The sequence below is a fragment of the Sapajus apella genome, unplaced genomic scaffold (genome assembly GCF_009761245.1).
Source record: "Sapajus apella isolate SASKATOON/1434 unplaced genomic scaffold, GSC_monkey_1.0 scaffold106, whole genome shotgun sequence".
Taxonomy (NCBI): Eukaryota; Metazoa; Chordata; class Mammalia; order Primates; family Cebidae; genus Sapajus; species Sapajus apella.
The window spans coordinates 4,099,600-4,119,449 of record NW_022437046.1 but is presented as its reverse complement, the minus strand read 5'-3'; the positions used below and the strand labels follow the sequence as shown (position 1 = coordinate 4,119,449).

The following is a 19,850-nucleotide window of genomic DNA, read 5'->3' as shown; positions in this document are numbered from 1 at the left end:
CCCAAGAAGCTCTGAAAACCTAACATTGCTTCCAAGTTTACTGCAGAATTCATTTATTGGCAAACCTGACCCAAACTGATGTGAGGCTATTTATGCCTTATTTCACCTCTTGGTGAGAACATTTATGTTTTCCTATGGAGGCACTAATGGCTTTAATAATAGGACACAGATCTTGCAGAGGCCATCACAGAATATATAGAACATGTACCATTTTGCCTATTTTATTTTATTTTATTTTGAGACAGGGCCTCGCTCTGTTGCCCAGGCTAGGGTGGAGTGGCATAATCTCAACTCACAGCAGCCTCCACCTCCCAGGTTCAAGTGATTCTCTTGTTTCAGCCTCCCCAGTAGCTGGGACTACAGGCACCCACCACCACATCGGCTAAGCTTTGTATTTCTAGTATAGACAAGATTTCACCATGTTGGCCAGGCTGGTCTTGCACTCTTGGCTTCAAGTGATTCACCCATCTCAGCCTCCCAAAGTGTTGGGATTATGGGCGTGAGCCACCATGCCCAGCCCATTTTGCCTCTCTGTACTTCACAATTACTGAATTCCAAAGTGTACCTGGTTCTAGGAGTTTCGGACCTGTGTTATTATTCTTCCTAACAGATGAAGAGACAGAAATGTTTACTAACCTGCTTGAAGTCACCAGCTGGGTCCGGAAGGCCGGCCTGGGATAAGGGAAGGGTGGGGCATGGTGGAGGTAGGCAGTGCCACCTGCCCGGTGCCGGCCTTTCCATTTTCCTCAGCATGCCTTTAAATGGACAGATGGTTGGATCTGGGCTTGGACTGGTGTTTGGGGTGCAGGGGTTTGAGAGGCCAGGTTGGGAGAGGCTGCTCACTCTCTGTCCTTTCCCCAGATGGTGTGGTCCTGGTGGATCCTGAGTATCTGAAAGAGAGGAGAGGTAGGCTGCGGCCCCCACCCCTAGCCTGCCAAGGACCTCCTCTTCCCCCCGGACCTCTAGCATAGGGTCTCCCTGCCCGTCCCCACTGGTTCCCCTGAAAGCCCCAACAAATACCCGCGCGGTTGCCCTTGTCTTCTCCAGCCTGGGCCGGCCCTGCCCCAATCTACTTTGGGAGAAGGTTTCCCCATGCCCTGAGCTCTTTTACATCAATATGTCATGACTAGGGCAGGACCGGGGGTGCCAGCAGGGCAGGAACAGGGTCTCCTTTAACAAAACAGAACACTGATACTGGGGCAGTATCAACGCACATCCAAGGTCAGCAGGAAGACAGGAGTGGGGGACTGGGCTGTGACAAGACACCTTGCCTTCCAGACACCACCCAGCACTTGCCCTGCCCCCACCACTCCCTGCTCCTTCCCCAGGCTCCCCAGGCCTGCCAGACTACTCCAGCCACCCCCAAGCCTGTCAGACCATTTCCATACCCCTCCACACAAGCCCTGGGGAGAGGTGGGAGGGGAAGGACAGAGCTGGCTCAGCAGGCAGCCCCTCCTCCTCCCGGGGGTGAGGCCGTGGCATCCTTCCAGGTGCTCAATACTGGCCCCTCCTGGTGGAGACAGTACAGCCATCCCCACAGAGCTTGGGACAGGCCTCGGGTCCTCAGTGGGGTGGGTCTCCGGGCTGCAGCGGGCACTCTGCAGGGCTCGTCTGCTGCTCTCCCCAGCCCCTCCTCAGTGCTCCCTGCTCCCCACAGTCTATGTGACGCTGACCTGCGCCTTCCGCTATGGCCGGGAGGACTTGGATGTTCTGGGCCTGACCTTTCGCAAGGACCTGTTTGTGGCCAATGTGCAGTCCTTTCCGCCGGCCCCCGAGGACAAGAAGCCCCTGACGCGGCTGCAGGAGCGCCTCATCAAGAAGCTGGGCGAGCACGCCTACCCTTTCACCTTTGAGGTCAGGGACTGCCATCCCTGGGGCCCCATTCCAGAAGCGCCGCCTCTAGGAAGCCCTCTGGGGTGGGCACAAGGGGCGGTGAGGGTCAGCTGCTCCCTGCCACCCGGTTTCCCAGTGGACACTGGGACCTGGGGCACTGGGGCACTGACACCTGTGTTACCTGGTAAGTGTCTGTTCTTCAGCCCCTGCTGGGGGTGTCACCCATAACTCTGGGCTACTCCTCAGAGCCTTCTGAGGCCAGGTCATTGGTGGGAGAAAGTGGGGGGGGGCAAAGGGACTTCAGAGAAAGAAGGAGCCCTTTCTTGCCCCTGAGTCACTGCAAGGTGTCTCCCACTCAGATCAGCTCCCCACTTGCCTGGCCGCCCAGCTTGCAAGCACGGGATGGCAAGCAGGTGATCTTTCTGCCCCACCGCCTTTCAAATCAGAGACTTTGAGACACTGGATTTCAAAATCTCATGTTTCCGGCCAGGCATGGTGGCTCACACCTGTAATCCCATCTCTTTGGGAGCCCAAGGTGGGCAGATCATGAGGTCAGGAGAGTAAGACCATCCTGGCCAACATGATGAAACCCCATCTCTACTAAAAATACAAAAATTAGCTGGGTATGGTGGTGTGTGCCTGTAATCCCGCTACTCGGGAGGCTGAGGCACAAGAATCGCTTGAACCTAGAAGGTGGAGGTTGAAGTGAGCTGAGATTATGCCACTGCACTCCAGCCTGGCAAAAGAGCGAGACTCCGTCTCAAAAAAAAAAAAAAAAAAAAAAAAATCTCATGTTTCTTAGATTCTCTGATTCAGAGATTCAGTGCAGTCCCTTCCTTAGCTCCCTATGGCTGCTGGCTGCTGGCTGCTGAAACAAATTGCCACAAGTTTGGCGGCAATTAAAATGACACAGATGTATACGCTTACAGCTCTGGAGGTCAGAAGTCCTCAGTGGGCTACCATGGAGGCATGGCAGGGCTGGCTCCCCTGGAGGCCCTCGGGAAGCGTCCACCTTTTCCAGCTTTGCTTTCCTCGGCTCACGGCGCCTTCCTCCATGGTCAAAGCCAGCAGCGGCCGGTTGAGTCTTGCACATCCCGTCACTCTGGTTAGGACACTTCTGCCTCCTGCTTCCACTTCTAAGGACCCTCCTGATTCTATCGGGCCCACCAGAACCATCCAGGATACTATCCCCATCTCAAGGCCTTAATCAGATCTGCAAAGTCACTTTTGTCATTAAGGTCCAAGGTTTTGGGGGGTTAGGGTGTGGACATCTTTGGGGGACCATTATTCTGACTACCACAGTAGACATCACAGAAAGATCTATTTAAACTGTTGCTGTGAGGACTGGGCTGGGCCAAACCCTTTAGACAAAGAAAACTCAGACACTTGGGCATGGTTTGGCATGGTCTGATGGGGTAGACATGGCCTGTTCCCAGGGCCCCCAGGTCTGATGGGTGTATGGGAGTGTCTGGGGTGCAAGATATGAGAAAGGACAGTGGCAGATGTGACAGGTGGCTCATTCTGTCTTCCTCTTGACAGATCCCTCCAAACCTTCCATGCTCTGTGACATTGCAGCCGGGCCCCGAAGACACGGGGAAGGTAGGTTACCCCAAGGGGACCATTTCTCTGGCTCCAGGACTCTCATGTCCCCAGGTCCCTGGCTTTCTCCCTGGGAAGTGCTGGACACACAGTAACCCTCTCCCTGTTGAAGAGTCTTTGTGTCTAGGCTAGGCTGGTCCCACCTTGGACAACCAGTCTCTCTTCAGACAGGGCAGCAGGTATGGGGTCAACCTCACTCTCCCATCCAGTGGTGGGTCCAGAGGCCCTCCTGAGTCACCCTCGCTGGTCGTGGTGTGGGCTGCAACAGGACCAAAGTGTTCTGAGGACCTACACCTGGCCTCATGTAACCCCTGGCAATCTTGATTCAAGGCGCGATCATCCCCATTTCACAGATGGGGAAACTGAGGCTTGGAGAGAAGTGACACCACTAATGTCCCAGGCTCTGGACCTTTGATCCCAGCTTCCTCATCTGCAAAGTGGAGATCACAGCATGTGCCTCCTTGTCTTGTTAAAGGGATACTGGAGAAAGCCACCCAGGGCCAGGTCTGCACACAGAAGTAGGTACACTCAGTCTGCTCAGGTGCCTGTTGCTATTTCTGAGCAGCTGCCTGGATGAGGATGGCCACCCAGACTAAGGGAGGAGCCCAAAGAGCAGAGCCGCGTTAGGGTGGTTTGGGATGTCCCATGTTAGATGCAGGAGGCAGCACAGCTCTGGGGCTAAGCACAAGGGCATTTCCCGGCTTCTTCCAGAGCAAGGAGGGCTGGGCTGTGGGAGCTTGGTGTTCCTGTCCAGTGTCCTCGTTTGTAAAATGAGAGATGGGCGGGCGCGCATCGGGGACACTGCTTCTCCAAGGCCCCGCAGTCAGTGAACGCTTCCCCACAGGCTTGCGGTGTGGACTATGAAGTCAAAGCCTTCTGTGCAGAGAATCTGGAGGAGAAGATCCACAAGCGGTGAGTAGGATGCCAGGGTGTGGGCCGCCTGCTGAGTGAGGAGGGAGACAGGATGGGCAAAGCCCTGTAACAATACCTGGAAGTGTGTGAGGAGGGGTGCACATTCCAGCCTTGGGAGCTCTGAGAAGGGCACTCTGGAAGCCGGTAGGTCACGGAGGGCTTCCTGGGGGAGGTGGTTTCAACTGCTTGGGTTCAGGCTGCAGCATCTTCTCCTTTGCACCATTGTGGCAGCTTCCTCCCTCATCTCCCTGCCCCTCGTTTCATCCCCTCTAGACTGCATATCTTTTTAATTTGCTTTGGAAAAACCCTAAATTCAGATTGTGTTAAACAGTGAGCAGGCTGTTTCCTGACCATCCCCATTTTCCAGTTTTCCTCCTGGGAGGTGTTCAGCAGGGGTGGAGTGTGTGTCAGTGGCAGCTTCTGAGGGAGGAGGAAGTGGAGATAGTGAACCCACCCAGGGGAGAGTGATGGGGAGGTCGACCCACATCTGAGAGAGGGGAAGTGTTCTCCGGAGAGGCACAGCCCGGGCAGACCGAGAGCCCAGGCTGGCAGCCAGAAACAGCTGGCCCGGATGTCTCATGCCTGCCCCTCTTGGGTCGGGCTGTGCTCTGCCAGCCTCCTGGAATGGCTGGCCTCAGGCTCCCCCCCAGCCCCGCAACGCTGATGTTCATGCATCCAGAGGCACCGTTCCCGGAGAAGGCTGGCTGAGGGCACAGCAGCCTCTTTAGGGCGAAAGCTGAGTTTGCCACCTGGTGGCTAGGGGTGTATTGCATGCATTTGCATCTGCAGCCCAGGCAGCTGTGTGTGGGAGATGGGACTTTTCTCCCTTGCTTCCCTGTCTCCCTTTTCCTCGTAAGACCTGAGACCAGGGAAAAGGACGGGTGCTATGGGATGTGGAAGGAAGCTTGGTAAGCACAAGAAAGAGGAGGTGACTTTGAGAGCCACCCTCTTACCCTACCACCAATGGGACATTTAAAATCCAGATAATGGTACAGAAGCTATCATTTATCAAGGGCTGATTAGGTGCCAGACACCATTCACAGTGCTGGGTGTGTATGAACTGATTTAATCCTCACAGCAACTCTAAGAGGTAGGTCCTGGCTGGGTGCAGTGGCTCTCACTTTGAAAGGCTGAGGTGGGCAGATCACTTGAGGCCAGGAATTCCAGACCAGCCATGGCCAACAGGGTAAAACCCCATCTCTACTGAAAATACAAAAATTAGGTGGGTGTGGTGGTACATGCCTGTAATCCCAGTTACTCGGAAGGCTGAGGCAGGAGAGTCGTTTGAACCAGGGAGGCGGAGGCTGTAGTACGCCGAGATCACACCACTGCACTCCAGTCTGGGCAACAGAGTGAGACTCCATCTCAAAATAAATAAACAAATAAAAATTTAAAAAGGAAAAAAAGAGATAGGTCCTTCTATCATCACCCTTACAGATGAGGGAACGGAGGCAGAGAGAGATTAATGTACCCAAGGTCACACAGTTAGTGAGAGGAGAGCTGGGAGTTTGACCCTGACTCTCTGGTTCCAGGCAATGGAGGCAGCTTATCTGAGCAATGGCGATGCCAGCGTTTCCAGCACGCCTCAGAGACGGCCTCACCGAGTCCCTCTCCCTCCCGAGATCCTTTTGCTCCCTGAGCCACTGTAACCATGGAGCCAGTTTCATCCCTGGGCCTTCTCCCCTCCCTGGGGTTGTCCCCTTCACTGGCTGGCATCCCCCTGACTGAATCCACATCTCCTCCCTGAACCCCAACACCTCCCCAAGCCCTATTTCGTGGGGCCCCTGTCCCCTCTGCATAGATATCTGACAGGTGTTTATTATATGGCAGGCACAGCATAGGTGCTCAGAGTACTGCTGTGAACACTTTAGACACAACTTTCTATCCTTAAAGAGCTTATACAAATAGTTTCCTATGTGATCAAAATAGATGACAGAGGGACACTGTTTGTGTAAGGTGACATAGGGAGGCAGGAAGTGAAAATGTCACCTGTTTGGTGACATAGGGAAGCAGGAGGTGAAAATGCAGTCCCTGTTTCAGCATCCTGCTGGGTATCAGGACCCTGTGCGGCCACAGGGCCACTCTGTGACAGAACAGGGGAGGATGGAATGGGGCCAGATGGTGACAGGACCCCTATGCTGACCTCTGCAGTTTGGCTGGATTCTAAGGCAATGGAGAGCCATGGCAGTCTCTTGAGCAGGAGAGTGGTGTGAGGCTCGCAAGGAGAGGGGATGAAGGCAGTTGACCCTGGTCTTCTTTCACTCCGCCCATCTCCATTAGGAATTCTGTGCGTCTGGTCATCCGGAAAGTTCAGTATGCCCCAGAGAGGCCTGGTCCCCAGCCCACAGCCGAGACCACCAGGCAGTTCCTCATGTCGGACAAGCCCTTGCACCTAGAGGCCTCCCTGGATAAGGAGGTAGGAGACTTGGCAGGGGGTGGCAGGGGACTTCTCCACCAGGGCCTGGCCTCAGATCCCTGCTCTCTCCTGGCCTGCAGGGATGCCTCAGGCAAGAGCTCCTACCCCCAGCCCGAGGACCACAGGGCTCGGGGAATCTGAGACCTCCCCTGGGGGATTTGGAGAAGCCTCTTGGGCCTAAAGGAGTGGCAGAGGGGGCATGAACCTGAGGGATGTGACAGACTTCAGAAGGGAGCAGCAGACCCTCCCGAAGGTCCTGGACATCCCCTCCACCTCCATCAGCTGCCTGCCTCAGTCTGAGAGCTGATGGCCAGCGAGCTCTGCAAAGGGGACGGGGAGGCCGTGACCTCCCCTCCAACCCTGAGCATCAGGGCAACAAGCCCTGCAGAAGGAAGGGCCTCCCCTCAAGCTCTGATTCAAACCCAGCTGACTGACGCCTGCTGTGAGCTCGGGCTGGCCCTTCCGTGAGATGTGGGTACCCCCCCTCTCTCGGGGCATGGCTGAAGGCACGTGTCTTGGGCAAGATGCAAGTTAAGGCCTTCTGGGAGAGATTCAGAGCTGGCTCTCTCAGTGAGCTGGTCAGCCACTCCTCACCTTTCCCTGCTTCTTCCAGATCCTTCCGTGGACAGATTTTAGCACTGGCAGGGTCTTATGACATCACCTAGTCCAACCTCTTCATTGCACAGAGGGAGACCCTGAGGCTTAGATAACCTCCCCCAGGTCACACTGCTTTTCTCATGTCGTGATTACTGGTGGCCAAGCCAGGGCTGGAGCCCACGACTGTCACCTTCCAATTCCGTTATCTTTCAAGGGTCCCTCCAGGGAACTGAAGGGCTAGTGTGCTTGGTGGCTTTCATGCACCTTAGCAGCAATGGGAAGCGGCTGATGAACTTAAGGCAAATGTCAGAATGCCCAAGGTCTGAGGAACCCCAGAAGATCATGGGGGGCTTTTCTCCCTCCTCTTTCCCTAGAACCTTGCTATCCTCTCAGCCATCCCTTCTTATGCCCCCCAGATCTATTACCATGGAGAACCCATCAGCGTCAACGTCCACGTCACCAACAATACCAACAAGATGGTGAAGAAGATCAAGATCTCAGGTACCCCAGGCCAATGATCAGCGTAGGGGGCAGGAGAGGCAGCCTTTCCATGGGCTGGGGGTGGCTGAAGGGTCTCCCTTGTTAACAGCCTTGTATAATAAGTAGCTACTGAAGCCCAGGGCCTGCCCTGAGCCACAGGGCCCCACTTTTGAGGCGGGTCAGGCAGGCGGCTCATTGGCCAGGTAATGAGTTTACTCTTTAAGCCGCCTCTTCTCTTCAGTTTCTTGGGTTCTGGGCAAAGCTGTCCTTGAGGGGAAGGCTTTGGTTATGGAAGGAAATGCGTGTGTTTTGGGGCTACCCTTTGGATGGAAGACAGAGGTAGTCTCAGGCAGAAGTCCCTGCTGGTGGCCTCTGGCCATTGCCTGGGGCTGAATATCCCCAACCCCAGGAAGCCTGAGAGACTCCATGGGAGCTGCATTCCAGACTCACTCCACCGCATTCCTCTCCCTCCCCAGTGCGCCAGTATGCAGACATCTGCCTTTTCAACACAGCTCAGTACAAGTGCCCTGTTGCCATGGAAGAGGCTGAGTAAGTGAGCACACATCTGGCCTTGGGCATGTGGAACTGGGTGGGAAAAAGAAGCTCTAGGTGTCCTGTTACAGGTCCACGTGTCTCTTCTTCACCTGGCAGAGGGCTGGGCCTCAGACTTCCTTGCCACTCAGAGTAGATAATCCCAAAGAGCCTTTTAGAAATCATTCATCTGATTTAGCTACAAGAAAATGCAAGTTACAATCAAGGAAGAGACCCACTAAAACTAGAATGACAAAACAAGAGCTAATGAATGTAAGGGGATTGGGACTGGGGAGAGAAAATGATTACCTTGTACAAGAAACCTAGGTTGAAGGGAAATACTTGGTTCTGAGCTTCCTGGTAGCCAGGGCAAAGTAGGCAAGGCACTAGGCACACAGCTCTTCTTGTCTGATAAAGGGGTAATCCAGCTCACTGGGTAAAGGGGTTGTGTGTGGGAGTGTAGAGACTAATTATACACACACATTAAAAAAAAATCTAGGTTTGAGGAGAACTACTATGGTTGAGTGTGGACTGAATTGTGTCCCAAGCTTGTTGGCAGTTAAGGCAAGAGGAGAGATTTCAAGTGAAACATCCTTACTTACCTAAAGGAAGTAAACGCTCCCATTTAAAGACACACACACTCTTTTTCCTGGCCCTGCAAGTAATTTCTTGGGGCAATTTTACTATGTATGTGTATTTGTTTATATATAATTCCAACCAGTATTTTTTGCAACTTAAAACATTTAAAAAATGTTACTAGGTGGCCTTGGAAACAGTTTTTAATGTCCTGTAGGTGAACATGCTGTGATGAGATCAAGCGTTCCCTGGTTATTGGATATTTTTGACATTCATTGTTGTTCTTTTTTAAAAAAAAATCAGAGCCATGAGGCATAGATTCCAGATGGTAAAGTGAAGTGATCTGGAACAGAGTAACATATAATCCCTGAAGGGTAGAACATCCCAACCCCTGCAGACGGTGCCAGCGTCTGCATAACAAATCCCAGCAGGGGTGGCTGGGTAGGTCTTCGCACTCACAGACTTGTTTACTTCTCAGGAAGCCCTGTGGGGCTGGGGTTGCTGCTGTCCCAGTGTGTCTAGGAGGAAGTGGCTAGAGAGATGTGACTTGCAAGCTAGCAAGCAGCAAAGCTGGGGCTGGAACACAGGTCGTCCGACTCCAAGGCTTGCTCACTATCTGCTGCATGTCAGCTCTCTCGTTGGAAAGGATGGGGGATAGAGCAAAAGCAAGCAAACATTGGACAATCAAAACACACTATACATGATGGATGTGATAAAGCAAGTAAAGTTTTAATTGTTGAGCCTAGATGGTGGGTGTGTGGGTGCCCAAATAGCTTCATTTATGGTTTGTGTGTCGCTATAATTTTTTTTTTTTTAATTTATTTACAGACAGGGCCAGGTGCAGTGTCTCACACGTGTAATCCCAGCATTTTGGAAGGCTGAGGCGGGCAGATTACTTGAGGTCAAGAGTTTGAGACCATCCTGGCCAAGATAGTGAAACTCCATCTCTATTAAAAATACAAAAATTAGCTGGGTGTGGTGGTGTGCGCCTGTAATCCCAGCTACTTGGGAGGCTGAGGTAGGAGAATCGCTTGAACCCAGGAAGCAGAGGTTGCAGTGAGCCAAGATCACACCACTGTACTTCAGCCTGGGTGACAGAGCAAGACTGCCTCAAAAAATAAAATAAAATAAAATTTGTTTAGAGACAAGAGTTTTGCTCTGCTGCCCAGGCTGGAGTACAGTGATGCAATCTTGGCTTACTACAGCCAGCCTCGAACTCCTGCCTCAGCCTCTCAAGTAGGTGTGCGCCACCATACCAGGCTAATGTTTAAAATGTTTTGTAGAGATGGGGACTTGCTCTGTTGCCCAGGCTGGTCTCAAACTCCTGGCCTCAAATGATCCTCCTGTCAGCCTCTCAAATTGCTGGGATTACAGGCATGAGCAACTGTGCCTACTGTGGCTGTAATTTTTAAAATAAATGTGCTTTTTAGCACTGTGCTGCTTGACTATGATAATCTTTTAGAATATACCAGATTCGGTCCTGTTTGTGCATAGAATGTGGATGTGCCTCTTTTGAGTGGCAGTGGTCTCCGGAGCTGGGCTTGCCCAAGTGGTCCCTGTGTCTGGGGGGGATAGAGGTTAGGAGAGGGAGGCTTGGAGCAGGGCCAGATTAGATGTTCTGCTGGGCTGGAGAGCAGGGCTGGGGTTGGCTGTGGGGAGGGCCAGCTTCACAGCTGCTTCCCTTCTTCCCAGTGACACTGTGGCACCCAGCTCGACGTTCTGCAAGGTCTACACACTGACCCCCTTCCTGGCCAACAACCGCGAGAAGCGGGGCCTCGCCCTGGATGGGAAGCTCAAGCATGAAGACACGAACTTGGCCTCTAGCACCCTGTGAGGACCTGCCCGCCTAGCCCTGGGCTCCTGGTGCACGTTGCTTTTCACCCTCCTTGGTCCCACCAGTTCAAAGACAAGGCTCAGGCTACCTTCTCCCCAGCCTTGTCCAGGGCCTGTCCTCAGGTGCTTGACTTATCAGGGAAGCTACCTCCTTACTCCCATCCTTATCCAAGGGTGACCGAGGGACTAAGATGGACCACTAGGCCAGCTCACTCAGGCAGTGCTGGGCTGTGTTACCATGCCCAGGAAAGGGCAACCTGGGAAGGCTTCCTGCAAGAGGTGGCAGCTTCTGACCCAGTGCCTTCAGTCAGATGGGGTATCCCTGAGGAAAGACCAGGGTGGTGATCTGAGTTAGACCCAACACGGGGTGCCCCTCCAAGTCAGGGGCCCCAGGGCCTCTGGTCACTCCTGCTGCACAGTCATCACAGACGCCTCTAGGCTACTCCACTCCAGCACTGCCCTGGTGTGTGGGGCTGCCATCGTTCCCTCTTGCAAGTGTGATCCTTCGGCGGGGCTTTGGCCTGTGTCTAGAGCAGCCTCCACTCCCAGCACGGACTCGGCTCTCTTCCCAGCAACTGCACAGCCTCCCACTTACCTGAAGCTTTTTGCCCCATCTCCACCCGGGCTCACACTCTCCCCATCTTCAAGACCCAGCTGAGGCACCAACTCCACGGAGAAGTCCTTCTCTGACAGTCCCCACCCCACCCCAGCTGCCTCGCCCTCTGCGAACTTCCCATCTGGCCCTTTCTGCCCATAGATTGCTGAGAGAAGCAGAGTCCATCTGAGGGGAGGAATAGCCTGGCCCTCACTGTGGGGACGCTGGTGTGGGCAGAGAGAGGGGCTCAACATGGCCACACAGCGAGCGAACCTCACAGCCAGACGTGCAACTGGGGCTCTGGGTCCCCGCTCCCTAACAGCATAGCTTGCCTTCCTCACCTCCATGGGGCCCCACACTGGGCTCTGTTAGACATGGTGACTGAGAGGCCAGCCAGATGGGGGATGGACAGCCACTGCCTCCCAGCACACCCACCCCTGCAGGGTCGCGCCCACCCCTCGAGACCCCTGAACCTGGCTCCCCCCATGTCACTTTGCAGATTGAGGGAAGGCGCCAACCGTGAGATCCTGGGGATCATCGTTTCCTACAAAGTGAAAGTGAAGCTGGTGGTGTCTCGGGGCGGGTGAGTGCTCTAGCCCAGCCCAGGACCCCTAGTGCAGAGGGGAGCATCCCAGGCGCCCACAGCCCCCTGCCCCGTTCTGCCTGTTTGCTGTCCTTTCGGCTGCACCCACCTGGGAGGAGGACCTCCTGTCCCTTCTCTTCCTCCCTTGTGTTCCTCTTTCTCCTCCCCTGCCCACTTTCCCTCTCTTCCATCCTTGGCCCTCAGCCCCTCCCTCAGCCCCCGCCCATCTCTTTCTCTATCTCTCTCTCCTTCTCCTCTTCTATCCTGGGCCTGGGCACGCCCTGAGGATTGGCCATGCCCAGGCGACAGAGTCCTCAGGGTCTATGCAGTGGGGTCCCCCAGAGTGCCATATCCCTCATCACACCTTGGGGCATAGCACCGCCCCCATGCATGCCCAAGCTGATTTTCTGAGGAAGCAGCTGAAAGGGGCTCAGAACCCACAGCAGGATTGGGGATTTGCTAGCTGGTCAGCTTTCCCATTTTACAGATGGTGAAACAGAGGCCCAAACAGTGCCCCAAACATTGTCTGAAGTCTCCTCCCCTAACTCAGGTCATGGGCTGGGGTCACAGCAGTGGACCAGACTTTCCTGCCCTGGAGCGTAATTTGGTGGAAGCTTGGGGAGAGAAAAAAAAAGAAACTCCTTTTTGTGTGTGTGTGTAACTTAGTTCATACATTTCTATGAAAAGATTGAAAAGCTAAATCCCATTAGACATTGGGTCTCCATGATTATTAGAATAATGCTTCTTGGCAGGTGGCAGTGTGTAATCCTGACCTTATATAATAGGACACCTGAAAATTACAAATCCCAAATGCTGTGTCTGGTGACCCTTCAGGACCCACAGTCTCTCAAACATTCTTGGCAACCCCGGAGTCCTTCCCTCTGCCTTTAAATAGCCCAGCCTCCCTTGGGGCAGTGAGCCCCAGGGTTAATTTTCACACTGCCTTTACAGATGAGGATCCTGGGCCTCAGGGGGTTTGCTGAGCTGGGTCTAGATCCCAGTCCCCCAGGGCAGCACTAATGCCAGTTCCACATATCCCTGAATGAGCAGTCAGGGCTGTGCGGGGTGGGGCAGGGGGCGGGTGGAGTGTGTCCTGTGGGTCTTCGCTATCTGGGGGGCAGCAGAAGTGGTGAATGAATGTGCTTTTTGTTTTCTTCCTCTCTGAACTCTCTCCTGACCACTTCTCCTGCCTCCTCTGACCCACCCAGCCTGTTGGGAGATCTTGCATCCAGGTAAATTCCTCCCTTCCACCTGGTTCACCCACCTTCCTGGAGGGCCTGGAGCCCCATTGGCTTGACTGACCAGAATCACAGGGTGCTGGGTTGGAAGGAATCTTGGTGGTCATTTCAGATTGCCAGGTTCAGGTGTGAGCTGGGAGACACCATTTCTCTTTAACAAACCTCACTTTGCTCTTCCATCCCACCCGAGTGACAGGGACCTTTACAGAGAGCAAAGCCTGATTGCATTGATACAGGGAGTGGGAGCCGGGCACGGTGGCTCACGCCTGTAATCCTAGCACTTTGGGAGGCTGAGGTGGGTGGATCACCTGAGGTCAGGAGTTCAAAACTAGCCTGGCCAACATGGTAAAACCCCATCTTTAAAAAAAAAAAAGAAAGAAAAAAAAAAGATACAGGGAGTGGTCCCGAAGAGGGCTGTCTGAATTACTGATCACCTGAATCATAGCAGCTTTTGGAGAAATGCAGACTTCATGGCTTTCAAACTTCTGCACTAATGAGAATGAGCTGCTGCTGGCCGAGTGTTGCTAAGGAGAGGTCCTTAGGAGATCCTCTTTTGTAAACACAGCTTCCTTGCAGCCAGCTCGAAGCACTTAGATTCCAAACATGTATGTACCCTACACACAGCAGTTTGGCCTTCTGTCACAAGATGGCAATGTGGCTCATCCTAAGAAATCTTAGTCTAATTTGACAGGTGAAATTCATTCAATTCAATTCAGTTCCATATCATTCAGCAAGGATTTCCTCAACCCAGGCTGGTGCCCAGGCTGGTGCTGAGTGCCAAAGTCCCAGAGAGGAATCAGGTGTGCCCCCTGCTCTTATCGTTCCTGGCCTGGTAGAAGGTTAAAGTCCAGATTCTTTCCCTAATGTTGGCAAACTTGGTCTTCTACCAGCTCCATTCTGAAGTAGTCCCCAAAGCAAAAGGAAAAAAAGGAAGAAAAAAAGGCCAAATAGTTCTGACAGCCTTATAAAACCCCAGGTTCCCGCTGGAGGAAGTAATGATTCTGGCAGGCACAAGCTTCACATTTTTATTTTATTTTTTTTATTCTTTTTGAGAAAAGGTCTGATGCTATTGCCCAGGTTGGAGTGCAGTGGTGCAAACTTGGTTCACTGTGACCTCCTCTGCCTCCTGGGTGGAAGCCATCCTCCCACCTCAGCCTCCTGAGTAGCTGGGACTACAGGTGTGCACTACCATGCCCAGCTAATTTTTGTATTTTTAGTAGAGACGGGTGGTCGGGGGTGGTGTCTTACCATGTTGCCCAGGCTGGTCTCGAACTCCTGAGCTCAAGGGATCTGCCCACCTTGGCCTCCCAAAGTGCTGGGATTATGGGCATGAGCCACTGTGCCTGGTCAAGCTTCACAGTTTAACTAGCATTTTAGCTGCCTCCTCTCTAGGAAGTTACAGTGGTTCTAGAAGACAGGCGTTGTTATCCCGGTTTCGAAGTTGAGCTCAGTGAGACTCAAAGCCAGAATGTTGCACCAGCGAGTGGCGAGGCTGGCAGAGCAGACCCTTCCAGTTGCCCAGCTTGTGCCTCTGACCACTCCATTCCCTTTCCCTTTCTCCTTCCCAACTGGGCTCTGGGCAACAAGATCAGTGAGATGTGGCTTGTGCCTGGAGGCACTCCCGATGGGGGGATCTCCTAGGGTGATGCCACCCCAAGCCGAGAGGAGCCTTTGGGGTTACTTTTGTTAGTCTCAGTCCTGCTGCTATCACACAGTGGTCAGGGTGTGGTTATGGAGCCAGAATCCACTATCACTTGCCATTCATAGCTGCGTAGCCTTGGGCAAGATTTCTTAATCTCCTCATGCTTCAATGCCCCAGTCTGTACACCGGGGATAATAGGGTTGTTGCGAGATTAAATGAGTTACTCTACAGAAGGGGCTTACAGTAATCCTTGGCACAGGGTCAGCACCATGTGAATACCTGCTTTTATTCTCTCTGTCAGGGCCAAACACAGAGAAAGCCCCATCAGTAGCACTGGCTGGTGGCTGGGTCTTCCCGACCACTTTCCCCTGCATCCCCACAGTGGACAGCCTTGGCCCTGGGGCCATCCTAAACCTGACTAAACTGACCTCAACAGTGCTTCATCCAGATTGCAGGGGGTCGCCTGAGCACTTTGACAAGAGTGTCCTGGATGTGTTGGGAGATGGGTTGGTGTCAGGGTAGGAGGTGTTCCAACCTGGAAGCTGGGAAGGGCAATGTCATGGGAGGCGAGGTGGCTGTGGCGATTTGAGGTGGGCAGGGTTCTAGGGCACCTCTGGAGCCCCGCAGTGACCATGGTGCATGCTGCCCTGGGCAATCCTTGCCCACCCCTTGGCCTTCTCCCAGCCCGTGGGAACCCAGAGAGCCTTCTCAGGAAAGGGGAGGCTTCCATTTCTTTTTGGAGCCAGAGGAAGTCTCCTGGTCCAGCTCCCAGGTGGACCGAGGCTCTGAGTGGCAGAACTGGGGCTGGAGGTCATCTTTGGGATCTACCTCCTCTGACAGCAAAACCCTCCGCAGTCCTTGGACTGGCAGGGCATCGAGTCCCATAGCTTTCGAGTCTGCTCAAGGCTCACTGGGTCTGGGTCTCTGTTTCAGCGACGTGGCCGTGGAACTGCCCTTCACCCTAATGCATCCCAAGCCCAAAGAGGAACCCCCGCATCGGGAAGGTGAGCAGAATCTGTGGGTCTCTGGGGTAGGGGTTCTCCAGCAGCTGCCATGTGACCCTGTAACCCACCCCCTGCCCTGGGTTTGCCCTCAGCCCAGTCACCCTTTTCTCAGGTCCCCAGATCTTTTGTGTGGTCCAGAACTAAATGTGCTTCTGACCCTACCAGGAGACAGTGAGGTGTGGCTCCTGTTCCCCATGGGAGAGGGAGGCCGGGAGTGGAGGAGGGAGCCCACTGGCCACGCTTTGAGCCTCTGTCTTGCACTCAGGCAGGGGCTGAGTCCTGTTTGGAAGTAGGGGAAGGGGTTGCATGGATAAGATGACCACTGGACACACCACTGTCATGTTTTCTTCTTCTTCTTCTTCTTTTTTTTTTTTTTTTGAGACAGAGTCTCTCTCTGTTGCCCAGGCTGGAGTGCAGTGGTACGATCTCAGCTCACTGCAACCTCTGCCTCCTGGGTTCAAGAGATTCTCCTGCCTCAGCCTCCCAAGTAGCTGGGATTACTGGAGGCTGCCACCATACCTCGCTGATTTTTGTGTTTTTAGTAGTGACAGGGTTTCACCATGTTGACCAGGCTGGAGTTGAACTCCTAACCTCAGGTGATCCTCCCGCCTTACCCTCCCAGAGTGCTGGGATTACAGGCCTGAGCCACCGCGCCTGGCCTGTCATGTTTTTCAAGTGATACCAGATTGGTCATATTTCCTTGAGTCCGAGACTTTCAGTAGATAGAGACAACATTATAGTAGGTACGATTAGGAAAGAACCTCCATGGCTAAACTGTGCAGTGCCATCGATGGTAAGGCACTCCAAGTTCAGAGATGTTCAAATGTGAAGGAAACATTTTTTTAAAAGTTGTCTTAGAGTTGGTGAAAGGCATGCATGCAAGGAATTAACATAAGTCATGTTGGAGACCTGTCAAAAGGAACAGAGGTCTAGAGGATTTTCTGCTCTTCTGGGGCTGCAGTGGGCATTTGGGGCCCTCCTGGTGCCCTCCTCCCTGCCTTCCAGATAATTTGGGGTGTTTCAAGACCAAGAACGAGGCCTCCCCTCTCCATTCCCCTTTTTCCTTCGCCCTCCTCATGTTATCTGGTTGTCCCAGGGTGGGGGCCTGTGCCCACTCACCCCGTGCTCATCCCTCACTAACCCCTGGACGTCCTGCCCACTGCCCTGTGTTTAGTTCCAGAGAACGAGACGCCAGTAGATACCAATCTCATAGAACTTGACACAAAGTAAGCCGAACCCTGCCTGCAGATGTCTGGGTGGGCGGGCCGTGGGAGGGGAGGGCACAGGGTGGAGGGGTTCATTTGCATATATGCTTATTAACCCCTGAGGAGCCACTGGTCTAACCCCGTCTGCTGAGAGCCGCCTCTGCTCGCCTCTTCAGCAACCCGCTTGCCTGCATGTGACTTGAAGGACCCTCCGTGCCTGTTCCTCTTCCTCCTGCCTTGGTGGGGTCTGTCTTCCTCCCTCGTCCTTGCACATCCGTCCGTCAGTCCGTTCGTCCATCCACAGCACCTGCTCGGCTCACACAGGGCTGGTCCGTGGCCCTGGGCTCGGCTCTCCTGTCCTGCCCACGCCAACCAGTGGAATCAGGCTGTGGGGTGGGCAAGGGACCAGGGATCTTGTTGCTTCTGACTCCTGAGGACCAATCGATGTGGATTTTCCTGCAGTCAAAGGCCATCGAGTCACCAGACAGTGGCCAGAGGGGGAGGACCTGGGCCAACTGCGCGGACCACCTCCAGGGCCAAGCTGCCTTCTTGCTCCAACTCCAAAGCCAATCTTCCCTTGTCCCCCAGGAGAAATCTGGGGTGTGGGGGTCTCAAGTCGCCCCATGAGGATGCCCCATGCACTAGCTGAACCCTGTTGGGCAGGGGACCTGGTTGGACCCCTGCAGGTCCCTAAGTGGACGTATTTAATGATGATAGAAGGGTCTCGCTGTTCTTGAAGGCAGTCCTTAGTCTTGAAACCCCATTCAAGTCTCCCCCTTCCCCACAAACAGGTCCTCTGCCCTCCTATTTAGATTCACCATCCTCCTACCCCATCCTTCTCCTGTCCAGGATCCCCCATGGTAGAATCTGAGCTGACACCTCCTGGGAGAAAGGTTCTTCATGGTCTTGTCTTCCATTAAGCCAAACCACTCCTTTCTGTCCAGAAACAGGAATGCTTCCTAAGGGTGGTTGTCTGGGTGGTGGGGTGGCATTTGCCAGGCTATTCTTGGGGGATTCAGAACATGCTGTGAGGCTACTGGTGGCCTGGCCCCTCGCAGTGGGAATAAGTCCTTCCTCTGGCTACAGAGCCACACTGCTCCCCACACCTCCTAAAGAGCCGGGTTACTTTTCCAGCCCTCAGGCACGAGAGTCAAATTCATGCCCCTCTCTGCCCCTTTTATGACTGGCCCGAGTCCTGATGTGACCGTCCCCACTGCCACAGGTGGCATCCACATGTGCCAGCCAGGCAGACCTTTCTGCTCACGGTCAGCCCCAGAGGCCAGAGACCTCAGAGAGGGTGGTTCTCTCCCTGGCCCCAGAGCCACACTCTGAGTCACATCTGGCCGGGCCTCTGGATAAGTCTACCCTCCCTGCCCCTGCAAACACGCCACGTTTTCCTTGTCTCTCCCACCAGTGATGACGACATTGTATTTGAGGACTTTGCCCGTCAGAGACTGAAAGGCATGAAGGATGACAAGGAGGAAGAGGAGGACGGTACCGGCTCTCCACAGCTCAACAACAGATAGACGGGCCGGCCCTGCCTCCACGCGGCTCCAGCTCCACTCTCATGCACTCGGATGCTTATTCGTCTTCTTCCCATTCTGGTTTCTCCTCCCCTTTGTTCTTCCAGTTTCTACCAGGGGACCCCCGTGGCCTTCCGGATCACGGTGATGAACCTCTGGGCTCAGGATTGACCCCAAGTCACCATGCCAACAGGACCACAGCGCTCCGGCTCTACCCCGTCTCTGCCGTCACCTCCCCACTCCCCTTCTTTTCATGCTGTCTCCCAGAAAAGCTTCCAGGGCTCTGGCCTTGGAACTGGACTTGAGATGGGGAGCAGACAGGGGAGGACGGGGCATGCGTGTGGTGGGCATGAGGGCTTGGAGGGGTGGGGATGAGGGCTCAAGACACAAGGGAAGATGTCCACGGTCCCAGGCGGTTAACACGGTTCTGGCAGCTAAAAGATGACACATTGAAGGCCACCTCCTTCTGGCTGGGAGGGGCAGAACTGTGGACAGATTCTCAATGCCTTTTTGAAGTTCTGACCCACCAAAGACCTTCCACCTTCACCCTCCTTCCCACCCGATGTCCCCCTGTGTCTGATAGTGACATTGGTGAAAGTTCGTAGACCCCAGGAGTACAGAAAAGCAACTGGACTGACTCCTACCAGCAGCTACCTAGACCGAGGCAAGCTGCGTGGACTCGCCCAAGTCTATTTCAGTACTTTCAGGATGTGACATCTTAGCTACTTTGTATTTAATGTGCATGGACCTGTCTAGAGACATGCACAGAGAGAAAGGCAGAGGGAGGGAGGGAGGGGGTCTTCAGCAAGCACCAGCCCCCGGCAGAGTGAGCTGAAGCTCCCGAGGAGAGTTCCCAAAGTTGGGGGCACTCGGAGATGGGGACGGGGGGAGGGGAGAGGGGAATCTGTCTTATGTCCCTTCCTTATGGACTTCACATGGTCATGCAGGAAGCAAGGCTGGGGGTCCAGCAGGGGCCGAGGCCACTAGTGTCTCCCGCATCCCCCTGCCATTCCCAGGGCTGGACTGACCCTGCGGACTGGGAGGGAGAGGCTGAGGCCACGATGCCACAGTCAAAGGGGTCCTACCCCAGAAGCTGGCAGCATCCATTGAGATATCCTCACCCAAAGGGAAGGAGGCTGCTGGGGCAAAGAAGCCCCTTCTTTTCTTGGGGAGTTGATGACCTCCAGTAGTTCCCAGTGTCATGGGTACCCAGTACACACACACTGGTGTTGGTGTGATTAAGACCTGGGGCATTTCCTGGGGCAAGAGGCCAGATGGGAGAC

General features: G+C 54.1%; 1 protein-coding gene across 5 annotated transcripts in view; it reads left to right on the top strand.

Annotated features, from left to right (window-relative positions):
* Positions 1-19,273, top strand: part of ARRB1 (arrestin beta 1) — a 93,515-nt gene extending 74,242 nt beyond the window's left edge. For 2 of the 5 annotated variants that reach the window (XM_032259086.1, XM_032259087.1), the window contains exons 4-16: positions 862-906; positions 1,658-1,854; positions 3,373-3,432; positions 4,277-4,344; positions 6,625-6,760; positions 7,774-7,858; positions 8,314-8,386; positions 10,637-10,774; positions 11,872-11,955; positions 13,164-13,187; positions 15,769-15,839; positions 17,014-17,065; positions 18,459-19,273. In XM_032259086.1, coding sequence (XP_032114977.1) covers positions 862-906; positions 1,658-1,854; positions 3,373-3,432; positions 4,277-4,344; positions 6,625-6,760; positions 7,774-7,858; positions 8,314-8,386; positions 10,637-10,774; positions 11,872-11,955; positions 13,164-13,187; positions 15,769-15,839; positions 17,014-17,065; positions 18,459-18,570 — 1,145 coding nt within the window. In that variant the 3' untranslated portion in view covers positions 18,571-19,273. The remainder of the gene's footprint in view (positions 1-861; positions 907-1,657; positions 1,855-3,372; positions 3,433-4,276; positions 4,345-6,624; positions 6,761-7,773; positions 7,859-8,313; positions 8,387-10,636; positions 10,775-11,871; positions 11,956-13,163; positions 13,188-15,768; positions 15,840-17,013; positions 17,066-18,458) is intronic. The other 3 variants (XM_032259085.1, XM_032259088.1, XM_032259089.1) reach the window with 2 other exon arrangements.
* Positions 19,274-19,850: the final 577 nt, after the last annotated feature.